At 37.6% G+C, this 15,281-nt stretch overlaps 1 protein-coding gene across 2 annotated transcripts in view; it reads left to right on the top strand.

Moving 5' to 3' along the window:
• LOC755988 overlaps positions 1–13,969 on the top strand; it is a 19,030-nt gene extending 5,061 nt beyond the window's left edge. Inside the window, exons 5-19 of one of the 2 annotated variants that reach the window (XM_030995636.1) lie at positions 425–648; positions 1,400–1,621; positions 2,449–2,547; positions 2,922–3,107; positions 3,704–3,820; positions 4,382–4,525; positions 5,473–5,679; positions 6,393–6,554; positions 7,189–7,342; positions 9,393–9,550; positions 10,626–10,718; positions 11,443–11,701; positions 12,261–12,395; positions 12,822–12,998; positions 13,649–13,969. In XM_030995636.1, coding sequence (XP_030851496.1) covers positions 425–648; positions 1,400–1,621; positions 2,449–2,547; positions 2,922–3,107; positions 3,704–3,820; positions 4,382–4,525; positions 5,473–5,679; positions 6,393–6,554; positions 7,189–7,342; positions 9,393–9,550; positions 10,626–10,718; positions 11,443–11,701; positions 12,261–12,395; positions 12,822–12,998; positions 13,649–13,944 — 2,633 coding nt within the window. In that variant the 3' untranslated portion in view covers positions 13,945–13,969. Of the gene's footprint in view, positions 1–424; positions 649–1,396; positions 1,622–2,448; positions 2,548–2,921; positions 3,108–3,703; positions 3,821–4,381; positions 4,526–5,472; positions 5,680–6,392; positions 6,555–7,188; positions 7,343–9,392; positions 9,551–10,625; positions 10,719–11,442; positions 11,702–12,260; positions 12,396–12,821; positions 12,999–13,648 lie in introns of both variants that reach the window. The other variant, XM_030995635.1, reaches the window with a different exon arrangement.
• Positions 13,970–15,281: the final 1,312 nt, after the last annotated feature.

Genomic DNA, 15,281 nt, shown 5'->3' with positions numbered 1-15,281 from the left:
TAGGGATGTGTTGGTTACATGACTCTACTTTATATACAGTGATCAACTGTTTTAAGATGATGACGTGAATCTTACTCAAATGATTGGTTGAGAACGAACACGTGACCAGGCATTTATTTTGCCTAACACGTAATTTGGATAATGACCAGTCATTAGTAAAATCATGTTATAAAACAATGTTTTATAAAACAAATATAACATAATCTTATTAAACGTATAATACACATCATTTTGATCGGGCATTATTAAAAATCCCCACACTCAATACCTTCAAAACATTCCAAACACCCTCGGGCGTGTTAGACTGTTCCAAAGGTACATTGTGTGGGTAATTTTTACTAATGCCCTCACTGCTGTGTATTATTTGTATATTCACACTAGGGCTAAGTCAAAAACGTGATCAATTCCCTCTTGAAAATCCTAGATGATTCGTCAAGTCTCCAGGATAGTTACACACAGGCCCTGGCCCTCAATATCGCCAAGGTCCTGTGGAACAAGAAGAAGAGGGCCCAGGAAGAGAAGGTCGAGGGTTCAAGTCCCGTCATCCAGCAGCAGGAGGACTCGTCGCACAGCAAGGAGGATTCTAAGGATGATGTATGGATCACCAGTGAGACAGACAGCAGCAGTGATAATGCCGGCGACAAGCAGGTGAGGACAGGTTTATAATGCCTTGTCTGACATAGCACCATCAAACCTTGAAAAAAGGTTACCATGCAGATATAATTTGTCAATTACCGTACCGGTATTAGCATTTCCATATTAGCTAGCAATTTCTTGGCTTTGCCTAAGTATTTAACCTGCTTAAACATCAAGTTTTTAGAGTTTATCATCATTCTGAAAATCAGAAGGGTATCAATTTACGCTTTTACACAAAGTTAATGCCCTACTGGCTCTCATCAGATCATTGAAATAATTTGTTTGAGAGAAAACGAGCATATAGCTTTGGAGTTTAAGAGCAGTTACCGGTAAATGTATAGTCAAGTGAGCAGAAACTTTGGAGTGAAGCTCACAGTCGTGCACAGTTGGTCTTCCACAGTAATTAAATGGGCTCCCTTGATTGTCGTTATTATTATCAATATCATCATCATCATTGTCATCACCGTCCTCATCATCATTGTCATAATCATCAGTACCGGTATCAAAATTTTCATCATCATTATTATCATCATCTTCATCACCATCATTATCATCATTGTTATTACCATCATCATCATTACCATCAACATTTTTATTATTGATATTATCATTATCATCATCATCATTGATCGTCTTCAGCATTATTGTCAATATCATCATTTCTTCACCTTCAATATCATCGTCATAATCATTATCATCATCATCATTATTATTTTCATCATCCTTATCATTAATTTTTTTCTCCAATGACCTGTACTAGCAGCAGGCTGAGGCTGAAGCAGAGCAGCTCGAGGACCTGGCCAAGTCACTGGACGAAGAGACCTTTAACCTTGTGACCTCTCAAGTCGAGAGACTCCTCAAAGATGCCGAGGACGGCAAGACGGATCTCCTGGCAGAGAAGGAGACGGAGCAGGACGATTCAAAGAAAATCGTCTTGAGTATATGGGACTTTGCTGGACAATCTGTCTACTACACTACCCATCAGGTACTGTCAAGTCTGTTGACCTCGTATGTACATTGTACATGACTTCATGACCTGACCTCTTAGGGGTCACAGGGCCATAAGAATGTAGACAACCTAGAAATGTTAATTTTTTACTCAGATAACTTTAATATTGTTTGTTTGTTTGATTGATTTTATTTCTGCATTCAACAATATACAAATTCAAAATCAAAGCACAAAAATTCGAACAATAACAAATACAATGAATAAAATGTTTACAAAAGTAATTAAATAGAAAATCATGTACAATTATATCATACGATAAACATGTAAGAAGCATACAAATAAGATAAGAAATATATAGTAAATATTTTCCAATAAATTAGAGAGGTAATTTAGAACGCAGGAGACCACCATCATGAGTGTAATCATACTCGGTGAAGTCCATTTACTTGTCTGTCTATTAGCATGATAAGATGAACTGATGAACAAATATTACTTTCTGAATTGAAGAACACTTATCTATAATAAGTAGTTTGCCCAAAGGTACGACTAATGATTATGTTGGTAGACACATGATGAAAACGTAGTCACGCTCATCAAGTTTGTTATTATACTTTGCAGATACATGTAGGGTTTTGATTTAAAATCATAATTGTTTTATTTTTCTGTACCCATTTTTTCTATCTGCTAATGATTGGCACCATTAATACCAAATATATTATGTAGAATCTTTTGTAACATATACATGTACTTGTTAATGGCACCTCTGTTATTAGGATGAATATGAGTGTGTAGGTATTTGTGTAGTTTTGTGAACTAAAATTATTTACAGCATTATGAATTTCATTTTTTATTGTTGATTTCAGGTCTTTCTTTCATCTAGAGCAGTTTATATTATAGTCTTCAATCTAACCCATGAACTTGACGCTCCAGCACAAACTCAAATACGAAGAGGAGATGATACGGTAAGGATGATGTGGTGATAATGGACTGATGCCGGTGAATCCTAACAATTTAAATAATCAGTCCAAATATAAGGATTTCTCTCTTAGCGACAGAAGTTTTCTTTTTGCCTGGCTTTGATCGTATAATTGGTGTCTCACTTTGTTCATGCACTAACATTTTAATTGCGTTTATATAATAATATTGTGTATCGTGTTAAAATGAGTTGATAATGGACTAAGGTTACTGGAAAAATATCATGGCAAAAAATTGTACATTGCACAACGTTTGTATGAAACCAAAATAATCATTGTTTGGCTAGATTTAATAGTTTTGACCCCTTACAAGAAGTCATTATATTTAAATGGACATTTCTTCTGTACTTGTAACCATACAGGTAGAATATGCAGAGAGCGAGTTCACCAACCTTGATTTCATGGATTTCTGGATGCGTTCCATCCACGCTTACACCGCTGAGAACAGGAGCAACGCCCTGGACAACACCATGCTCTCGCCTCCCATCTTCGTGGTGGGCACCCACAGGGCTAGCCTCAGCTCCGACCCGGTTGAACAAGCCAGGATGGTGAGTTTGGAACTATTGCATCATTTTCTGCCAAAATTATGGTTGTACATAAAAGAAAAAGTTGTCAATGCATCATTCAAACTGATCTGTAAAACAATTAGAATTCCCCTGTGTCATTGAAATAGCAAGAAAAAAATACAGTACATGTACCTCCATATGTATCTTCAAATAGAAAATTGTAGTCCTTTAAATGTCAAATATAGGTAATGGGAATAACTTATTTATTCATGTTTGGCATGAGAGGCATGATACCTCTTGTTTGATAAACTAGTTTTGTTTTCTGTACAACTGTTATTATATACAAATATAGAATTATACTTATAGAAAAAAGAATGTTGTGAGTCATAGTGCAAACACACAGTCAATTCTCTGTTTTCTCAAATTGCTAATTGTAAATATATTCTTCTTTAAATCTGTATTTGACCTAATTTTTGTCTAAAATGCAGACGATTGAAACAACCGAAATTCGATTATATTCAATCGTTGGAATCTTGACATGAGGGGTGCATTTCTATACTTTATTGAATCTCATGCTGCCTCTGAAATATCATCTTAAAACAATTCATTAAGGTATTTCCCATCTTTGTTTGATATAGGTTGAAGAGAAGTTCCTTAGAATACGGCAGAATCTTTTGGGTAAGCCGTATCTACCTCACATCATACCATCATTCTATGCAGTAGAGAACAACATTGATGAGGGAGACGATGAACAGGTAATAATCTTGATGTCTCTGTCTGCTATGGACCGAACCTAAGACTGCACCAGTGTTTTGGATTACAATTTACATACAGAATGTGTGTGTGTGTGACAAACGTTGGCTGTGGCAGTCCACTGTTTTTCGCATATCAGTAGACGGAAGCAGATATAGAGTTATTTTACATGTTAATGCAAACAGTGAGGCTGCAGATATAAAAAATTCACGGTCATCATCCATGTGGGGGGGGGGGGGTACATGCACAGGGATAACCCAAGATTGGAGTTTGGAGTTTGGGCGCAGCACTAGAGAAAGCATGATCTCCAAGTATATTCTTGTCTTACACATTGGATATAGTTTAAGATCATGGTGTTGTGGGGAACTACGAAGCCTGTACGACTTGGATAGTGATTTTGATACGAAGAATACACTAAGGTAGAGGTATGGGGAGACAAGCCATGAAGAGCCTTGTTACAAAAATACAAATAGCTAGGCCTATTATCATTCCATAACTTTTTGAAGTATCTATATATCTTTGATTAAATTCCACTTTTTTTCTTCATGTTGGTGCTATGTCAGGTCACAAAGCTCCGGAAGCATGTGGAAGAGGTTGCGAGCAAGGAGCCGTACATGGGGGAGCATATACCCCTCAGATGGCTTCGGTTCCAGCAGAAGGTAGCAGATCTGGTATCTCAGGGTATCAACTACATGTCGTTAGACAACGTGAGTCACTAAATTATTAAGAAGAGTTGAAATAAATTTAAGTTTAAAGGGCAATCCAACCTATGTCATGAGTTAATTTTTATTAAAAGAAAGAAAAAACAAAACGAGAATGCCGCAAGTTTGAAATAAATCCAACCAATGATAAGAAATATGAGATCACTATATGTGAATCTTAAATTGGCAATTTGAAAGAAATTATAATTTGACCACCCTGACCAAATACATTTTTATTGACCTCCACCTGAAAGTCACACCATGCGACTTTTTGGTAGTTTTTTGATGCGTGGTACGTCACATGTGTTTTCATTATCACCAAAAAAAGAGAAAATATGAAAGTTTTGGGAGAATATGATAAGAAGATTTAAAACTAATATATATTATAATTGTAATCTGTAAAGCACACATAAACAAATCTTTGAGTTCATTTGAGAGCACTTATTCAGTTGGTGATGAAGGAATAGAGCTCATGCATTAAGGAGGTGTGTAAAAGTATTCATCTGCAATGATATATAAGTATAAGCACAATATATTATATTCTTGTCAGGTAAATGGAAATATATGACATTTTATCAGGCCCACCTATTACTCCAGGAAAAAGAAACAGTGCACTCACCTAAAGGCCATAAACTAAGGACTCTGAGAGTAATGTCTATTTGAAGAGATTAATTCCACAAGGAGCTAAATCCACTTTTGATGAAAATTTAGTCGTTGATATCGGAATGTTGCTCACTGAAGTGCCTGTTTTTCAACAAAATTATTCACCTAAACTTTGGGAGCAATTATGAAAAAATGCACCTTCTAATATCACTTTTCTATAGGCGCCTGTACAAAATCTGGTAAACAATTTCGCTTTACTCTGAATTGACAAAAATGAATTACCTCCTTTTGGAATTATGCTCTTCAATTTTGTTTAATACTTTACTTTTGATTTTCTTGTGGCATTACAGATGAGTGAGGTTGCATCCTCCGTTGGCATCAGTTCTGAAGCTGGCCTTCAGACCATGCTCCAGTTCTACCATGACCTGGGGATCATCATCTACTACGGGGGACCGGGGGCTTCAGACTCCTCCCTTAGGAACACGGTCATCCTGAGACCGCAGTGGCTGGTCGACATCTTCAGAAGGGTCATCACTATCAAGGATATCGATGATAAGGTAAGGTGTTGTTCAGTCCCTCCATTAGAAAAGTTTGATTTCTTGATTGATACTTGATGGAATGTGGTTTATCTAGGACCTGTACATGTTAATGTAGATGACTGTTCATATGTCATCTTTGGAATATATGTGTAACGTTCGATTGGAAGGGTTACTAGCTTGAGTACCGGTAATGGCGGAACATGATATCTTACAGGAATCATATAAAACCTGTAATTAATATACAAGAATGTACATAAAAGATATCTGCCAAATAAAATAATTTAGGGAGAAATAAATCACAAAAAGATAAGGAAATACAATTATACAACATTGCAACTATATCCGACTGTGCATATCATGAGGTGTCTATTTTGATGCGCAAAGGTGTAACTTTTGCTTTCAGTGTATGTCATCTCCAGTGGGTAACATTGGTGTTGTATGTTTGCTGGTCTAAACAACCTTTCTACTGCTACAAAAGTCAATCAGTATTCATTTTTTAAAGCCAATGTCAAGTTATTGAATGACAATTTTTAATTACCAGGGCCTAGCTGTCTTATAAATAGTTGCTTTCGATCCAGATCAATTGCAAGTCTTCCAGTCAATTGCAAGTTTGCAGTCCCCCATCTCTTATGTAGGCCTACATAGTTGTGATTAACATTAACTCTCTATAAGACAGGACCCAGAAAAGTAATGTTTACTGTATTGTTATTAACATTTTTCCTTTTTTTTAGTGGTCGTTACTCCTGGATGCTTGGACTAAGCTAGACGAGTACGGTATTCTGCAAGACCAACTCCTGGACCATATGTGGCATGATGTGATAGACCAGAAGGAAGTCCTGGTCGGACTGATGGAGAAGTTTGATCTCTTGTGTGAGCGGCAGACACCCAGTGAGGTAAATGGAATACTGTGATCAAAACTTATGTTTGTGTGACGTTACCAGCTGGAATTCTCTTGAGCAAACTACTTGTACATGTATGTGTAAAGGTCATGCGTTTGCAGCGATTCCAGCTCTAACTTCCTTGGCAAACTAAAGATAATGACCAAACATTCAGATCATGGAAAGATCTTTTGTCCAAAATGGGAGAGTTAGATTCTGCGCCTTTGTGACCAGGTTGCCTGGTGGCAAATAACACAAGAAATCATGAAATGTATGTTACTTTTGTTCCCTTTTAAATGTTGCGCCATTAGCTGTAAATGACCAACAAAATTTGACATTGCCAATGGCATTAATTGTCAAGGTTCATTACCACAAAGTCAATTATAAATGCGGCAAAAGTTGGAGTGATAGAGGCACAGTAATTTGTTATATGTGCTGATGACATTTGCTCCAGCTTTGTCAAGTCAACGATGTCCATACATGGCGTATTAGGAATAGGGTTGCAATTGGGTTTAGGTTTAGTTTAGGGTCAAGGTTGGGTATAGCATTTCATCCCGACTTCTAGAGAAGATAAAGACCTGTTGGAAATTGACTGCATAGTATTTGTTGTTGGACATTGACACCATGTTATCTCTCCTTGACTTTTTAGCTGCCTGGTGCAGATGAACCGTCCCAAGGAGTTTCAGGAGAGAGAAGTTACTATGTGCCTTCGAGATTACGGGAATGTCCCGATCAAGAGGATCTGATGGCTGAAACCAATGCATCTGTGGCCTTCTACATTACTTTCAATGGCTTTCTCCCTGGTGAGTACCCCATGCCTTTTTTTGTGTGTGCAGTAAAATGAAGATATAATGATAGTAAAAGAGCTCTAAGTTTATGTTGTAAATTAACATACATAAAATCCCATGGGATGCACATGGCACCTGCAACTTGTGAAGTTTATTCCCATGGTATATATTTTATACCAAATTTAACATTGACACAAGCTTTTTATGCCTCCGCCACCGAAGGTGGTGCCGGAGGCATCATGTTTTCGGGTTGTCCGTCCGTACGTCCGTCCGTCCGTACGTCCGTCCGTCCGTCCCGTTTGACCGTTATCACAATATCTCAAGAACCATTTAAGATTTAAACTTAAGACTCGGGAATAGTATTTATCACCATAGGAAGACGATCTGATTAGATTTTGGAGTACGTAGGTCAAAGGTCACAGGTCACAGAGGTCAACTTATGAAATTCCTTGTATTGAGTTTGTTAGCGCGATATCTCAAGAACCATTCGAGATTTAAACTTCAAACTTAAGGATAGTATGTATCACCATAGGAAGACGATCTGATTAGATTTTGGAGCACGTATGTCAAAGGTCAAGGGTCACAGAGGTCAACTTATGAAATTCCATACATTGAGATTGTTATTATGATATCTCAAGAACCACTGGAGATTTAAACTTCAAACTTAGTGATAGTGTGTATCACTATAGGAAAACAATCTGATTACATTTTGGAGCACGTAGGTCAAAGGTCAAGGGTCATAGAGGTCAACTTATGAAATTCCATACATTGAGATTGTTATCATGATATCTCAAGAACCACTGGAGATGTAAAAACTTCAAACTTAATGATAGTATGTATCACCATAGGAAGACGATCTGATTAGATTTTGGAGCATGTAGGTCAAAGGTCAAGGGTCACAGAGGTCAACTTATGAAATTCCATACATTGAGATTGTTATCATAATATCTCAAGAACCACTGGAGATTTAAACTTCAAACTTAATGATAGTGTGTATCACCATAGGAAGACAATCTGATTAGATTTTGGAGCACGTAGGTCAAAGGTCAAAGGCCACAGCGCACATTATGAATGCAAAAACAGCTTGTGATCGCGTTATCTCAAGAACCGATTGATGGATTCATGCCAAAATTAGGTCATGTTTGTTACTTGCAGAGCCAATGAACTGAGTAGATTCTTGGTTCATAAGGTCAAAGGTCAAAGGTCATGGGCCCATTATGTATGCAAAAATAGCTTGTGAACGCATTCTCATTAGAACTGACAGATGGATTACTATTTAACTCAGAACATCTTGCAGAGCCAATGAACTGAGTAGATTTATGGTCATGAGGTCAAAGATCAAAGGGTCATATATGTATATGAGAAATTGCTTGTAATCACAATATTCTGAGAACCTGTCAATGGATTACCATTGAATGTGAATTCAATTTTTTTTTTCTGTTTTGGTTTGTAAAATTGCTCTATAACGGAGGCATCATTTTCGACTGCGCGCAGTCGAATTCCATCTAGTTATTTTTAAAATCATTGATTATTATCTGCATAAGGCTTCCAAGTGGTACAATAAATCAGTGTCTTCAATATCTTTAGTGCAGTACCCGGATGACTGACCAATATTGTTTTTGTATTGCTCAGTCATCCGGGAACTCTAACTATCGATATCGATATCATATTGATATCACACAAAAACAGAGCTTTAATTTACAGAAGTAAGTCAAATTTGGTAATTTTGCTAGTCAGACTTATATAGATAATAATAATAATAATATTGTATGGCTTTGTTTTTGTGTGATACAAGAAAAAATTGCTCTCGCTAAGACAATATTAGACTCGGCTTTGACTCTTCCAATATTGTCATAGCTCGAGCAATATATTCTTGTATCACACTCAAGGCCATCCAATATTATATAAATATCATAAATGGCAAATATGCAGGGTAGTTATTGCTACTTCATACAAATTTTCATAAAAATCAAGTGGCGAACATGACATCTGCCGTCAAGACACTTAAAACTCCATCCTGCCTTATTGTCTTTGGAATGATTTTGTGCATTGTGCTTGATTTTAGACGGCCTGTTCCACCGCATCTTGACCCGAGCGGTCCGCTGGAGCCAGGAGCAAGGAGGCAGGGAGCCTCGGCTCTTCTTCAGACAAGCCCGCTTCTTTCTCAACGACGAACACGATGCCCTTCTCGAGATGGCACCTGCCAGACTAGCCAGAATAAAGGTAAGTGTAGATTAATGGAATAGTTGTCAATGTCTTGAGTATTTTAGTAAACATCTTTTTGGTTATCCTTTGGAAATTGGACAGTGACGGCCGCTATTTGTCCAGGTCATAAGTCATATTGTATATATGTGAATATATGCATTTTGATGATGCTTTTTTTTTAGTTAGTTAATTATTTATTTTACTTGATTTCTATGAAAGAATGTATATTAGTTTTGAGTATTGAATTTACAATTCTTTCTGCTACAATGTACATATATGAGGTATTCAGGAATAAATACCTGTAATCAAAGGTACCAATAGGAATATATTGGCCTTTTATAGACAGGTCACTCTGATTATAAGAACATGACTCTGTAGCCGTTATTGATATCAACTTTTGCAATTACAAGTTTACAAAATAAAGGATTGCAGTGAGCATAATATTGAGAATGAGTCATAATGCGTATTGCTTTCTTTTGAAGCTTTAGTAACCTTTCCATATCTTTTGTTATTACGATTTGCTGATGTGACTATACAGTAATTCGAATATGGTGTTATTAAAGTATAATACAATATCTTTTATTACACATCACATTTATATGATCATGCCACTTCAATTTATACTTAATTACAATACCTAAAAACTTGAGGATATCTACACGCTTAAAATTATGGTATTTACTTGTAAATTAAGGTTGCTAAAATCAATATTTTTATTCGTAAAAACCATATACATGTACTTAGTTTTATCCTAATTTAAAACCAAATAAAAAGTTTCAAAGTTTCTAGTTAAAAGACATCTTGTAAAACCTGGACATCAGAATGAGATATGAAAACACTTGTGTCATCAGCAAATAAAATAAACTTCAATTTATCAGAAATATTGCATGTGTCATTAACCTAACTAATGAATAAAAGAGGTCCATGGATGGATCCTTAAGGTACTCCACATTTAAGTATTTCGGTATTGGATTTGTGTTGAGATATATTTTTCTTGTATGCATAGGTCATGGGGTTAAGTGTTGACATATGTTTTTCGTTTACATTGGTCATGGTGTCAAGCGGTATACAAAGAGTATTCTTGTTTTCATAGGTCATGGTGTTAAGTGTTGATATCTATGATGCCGAGGACCAGAGAACAGATGCAGCTAAACAAGAGCAGGCCAATCAGGAAGCATGTGCCAAGGTACAGTTTCTGCTCATATATCAAGTTAAAATATCTGCATTTGTCATTATGGCTCATCAAATTTTAATTCAGTACCTTAAACAAATAAAGTAGATGTATAGGCGAAACTCACTTCCTCCACAATTTGTGACTACATTTGTTATGTAACCATGAGGTCATTGACTTCAAGGACTGATAAGATAAAAATGAGACATCAAGGGAAATTATTTCTATCGTGTTAGAAGTTAGAAGTCCCTTTTGAACAAGTTGTAATTAGAGGAGAGTTGGTTCAGTCAGGAGAGCATCTGCCTATCAAAACCAAATATCACTGGCCATCCCTGTAGCCTCTAAGTATTAAAGGCCATCTGTACTAGTTTGGCTAGGAGAGATTAGACCTCCCAGAGAGGTCACTGACAGGTGGCTATCTCACCAACTCAGCTCTCAATTAACATAAGAAAAAGAGGATCATGGGGGACCAATGGTCACCAATAAGGCATTATTTTCTTTATAGAGGGAGCAAGTAGTTACAAGTAGTACAATGGTGCTTTAAGCTTGCGAATATGGGTAGGGAACCTTGAAAAGCTGGAATTTGTCAAGAGATACAGTTCTGTACAACCTGTCCTAGTGCCCCCCCAGCATAAAGGCCATCTGTCTAAAGAAAGGAATGTGTTCTGAAAAATCTCCTGTGAAAGGCCATGCACCTGTGGCTGTCTACTGTCTATAATTTTTCATTTTCTTTCTTCAGGTACGTCACTTCCTAGACAGTACTCTGGCTGACCTTCGGCAGCTGTGCATGAAGAGGGTCCGTTACCAGCTGGTCGTCGCTTGCCCTTGCAACAGGCGCTGTGTGCCTCACGGGAAGCAGGCCTGCCTGGAGGACGGTTGCCTCCATTTCCTAAGCCTTGAGGAATGCCTCAGCAAGAAAGTCGCCATGTGCGAGTCGAGACGGATCCGAACCAATGTCTTTCAGAAGTGGTTTCCTTCAGGGAAACCAGCTATCCCTGGTGAGACCATCCATTAGATTTCAAAGGATACATCTGTAGGGTAGCTAAGTGAAATGAAATGTCACAAAAAGACGTGTCTGGATTTAGCAAAATGCTTAATTCTTTCAAAATCATATTGTCATGCCATTGAGGTAGAACCATATTTCATTAGGATACAACGATTTATTAGACTTAATATCACAAAACAAAAACATGTCACATTATAAGTTTTTATTCATCGTTGTCATTAACTATTTTTGTGTTTTTGTATTCTGGAAGCCTCTTTTCATGCCAAGATATTTTGCTAAGCTAGTTCTTATTGAAAGGTTGTTGGGTGATGGTTTTGTTGTCTTGTGTATATGTTGTTTATAATGTATGTTTATTTATGGGAGATTTATCTTCAATTTCACCATCTGAAAGACACAACTCTGTTTGAACAGGGTCGGCCAGAGTTGGTTTTGTAGGCAATGACAGAGAGCTGCTACATAGTCCAACCCACATCTATCTTTTGTAAATGCCTTCTAATACCGAAATGTGCTTTTTTTCCCCTTTCTCCTCTATTTCATTGCTACATACTCAGCCCCCTTGCCTGTCAAAGTGAGTACAATAGAAACCATAAAGGAGGAGGATGTGCCGTCATGGGTTCGTGTAGCAGCCAAGCTCCTCAACTCAGGCACAGAGAATGCAGACTGGCTTTCCTTAGCCTACAGGCTTGGTATGTCACATTTCATATTATCCATCAAGAATTGAGTTATATCTTCTTCTTTTTTTTGGGGGGGGGGGGGGAGATAGGGGTATACATATTGACATGTATGTATTATGCAGTTGCAAACAGTAGCCCTTCCAGGTACACATGTAACAATTAATAATCGTAATGATTGATGATGATGATGATGAAGATGATGACGACGACGACGACGACGACGATGATATGATGATGGTGGTGGTGATGATTATAATCCTATTGATTTTGATCATGATAATAAAATAGTCATTATAATTATACTACAAGTACGGGTGTAGTCGCAGAGGTACATGTCATTGTGATAACAGTAATGATATCCAATTTTCTATATAAAGTAACTGATGAACCGCTTTACATTTTTTTTTAATTCCTGACCTGCTGCCCTCTACTGCACAGGTTACAAGAATGCCAAGATACAGAAGCTGACTGAGGATGAGCCTAACCCGGCATTATGCATTTTACTTGACTGGTTTCAAACCAGCGGCAACACAGCCCTGTCTGTCGAGATGCTCCTCTCGTACCTGGAGCAGATGAAGAGGGATGATGTCATCGAGGTCATCGAGAAAGGTCAAGGTAGGTCAGGTCCCCGTTTCATCAAACTTGTTATCAATAATAAGTTACAGTAACTCTTATAAGCTACTGAAATCCTGGCATTTGATTGGCTAAGAGCAAATTTTTAATAGCAATTTAGCATTTGTAATTACTAACAAGTTTATGAAACGGGGCCCAGATTCTCATCTTTGTACAAGTTGTATCTAATACTGATCTGACACCGAGCTTCAGGTTTTACGTCAATCTTTGTAAACATTCATGCAGCGCATCATTGATACAAGAAACCCAATTATGAATACTTATATAAGATACATTGCCCCGTGTATCTGAAATCCCTGTACTCACTTTGACATAAAACCCAACAAGAACAACTGACAAATTTAAATGAATGAATTTCTAAATCCAGACTGTCATCTATCGAAAAACTTTTTAATGTTACTAGGCACGATAGCTCAGTTGGTAGAGCAGTGGTCTTGTAATCCGGCGACCTGGGTTCGAAACCAAGGTGATGCGCTAGTGCCTTTGGTAAGGCATTAATGTTCATTACCAAGTCTCTCGGAGAGGTCCTAAAGCCGTCGGTCCTTTGGTTGCTTACTAACAAGCATTTCTTCATGCTTTGTTAGCAACCACTACCACTTCTGTAATACAATATCTGTCCATATTCATCACAGATGTGAATAAAGCGCCCCCTACGGTGTTCATAAGCTACAACTGGGGTATCCAGGAGGACGTCACGAACCTTAGGGACTACCTTGAACGGACCGGTTTCCCATGCTGGATGGACATTGGTCAGATGGGCGGGGGTGACCAGCTCTACAATAAGATCTATGAGGGCATTCACAACGCCAAGGTACGTAGGCCTGGACTTTGCTTCATTTGTTTGCATGTCAATGAAGATATTTTCTGGAATCTCCATGCATGTATGTGGCCTAACAGGAGGGGGGAATACCAACTCTTAGATCCGTGAAAGAATTCCCAATGTTAAGTGTGACAATATCAAGGGTCACAGAGGTCAACTTATGAAATTCCATACATTGAGATTGTTATCATAATATCTCAAGAACCACTGGAGATTTAAACTTCAAACTTAATGATAGTGTGTATCACCATAGGAAGACAATCTGATTAGATTTTGGAGCACGTAGGTCAAAGGTCAAGGGTCACAGAGGTCAACTTATGAAATTCCATACATTGAGATCGTTATCGCTATATCTCAAGAACCACTGGAGAATTTTCACTTCAAACTTAATGATAGTATGTATCACCATATCATAATATCTCAAGAACCACTGGAGATTTAAACTTCAAACGTAATGATAGTGTGTATCACCATAGGAAGACAATCTGAGTAGATTTTGGAGCACGTAGGTCAAAGGTCAAGGGTCACAGAGGTCAACTTATGAAATTCCACTCATTGAGATTGTTATCATGATATCTCAAGAACCACTGGAGATTTAAACTCCAAACTTGTTTAAATTGCTCTATGGCGGAGGCATCATTTTCGACTGCGCGCAGTCAAAATTCCATCTAGTTTTTAATAGGCTAGTTTCCCCACAATGAATGTACCTACATGCAATTAAATCGATTCTGACCCCCATATCCCTTTGAAAGGGGCGTAGTGGCAAATATTGTAAAAATTTGAATTATCACAACTTTCGGGCCGAAATTGTAAGGGCCGGGGTGGTTCAGCATTTTGAAGGAAAAAATTATGTTTTTTGAATAGGCTAGTTTCCCCACAATGAATGTACATACATGCCATTAGATGGACCCTGACCCCATATCCCTTTGAAAGGGGCGTAGGGGCAAATATTGTAAAAATTTGAATTATCACAACTTTCGGCCGAAATTAGAAGGTCCGGGGTGGTTCAGCATTTTGGAGGAAAATATATTTTTTTTAATAGGTTAGTTTCCCCACAATGAATGTCCAAACATGCCATTAGATGGATCTTGACCCCCATATCCCTTTGAAAGGGGCGTAGGGGCAAATATTGTGATAATTTGAATAAACACCAATTTTGTGCCGAAATTGTAAGGGCCGGGGTGGTTCAGCATTTTGGAGGAAAATATTTTTTTTTTTATAGGCTAGTTTCCCCACAATGAATGTACATACATGCCATTAGATGGATCCTGACCCCCATATCCCTTTGAAAGGGGCGTAGGGACAAATATTGCAAAAATTTGAATTATCACAACTTTCGGGCCGAAATTAGAAGGTCCAGGGTGGCTCAGCATTTTGGAGGAAAATATATATTTTTTTAATAGGTTAGTTTTCCCACAATGAATGTCCATACATGCCATTAGATG

Source organism: Strongylocentrotus purpuratus, unplaced genomic scaffold (assembly GCF_000002235.5).
Source record: "Strongylocentrotus purpuratus isolate Spur 01 unplaced genomic scaffold, Spur_5.0 spur5_scaffold_3, whole genome shotgun sequence".
NCBI lineage: Eukaryota > Metazoa > Echinodermata > Echinoidea > Camarodonta > Strongylocentrotidae > Strongylocentrotus > Strongylocentrotus purpuratus.
The sequence above is the reverse complement of the archived record's forward strand: the minus strand, read 5'-3'. Positions and strand labels throughout refer to the sequence as shown.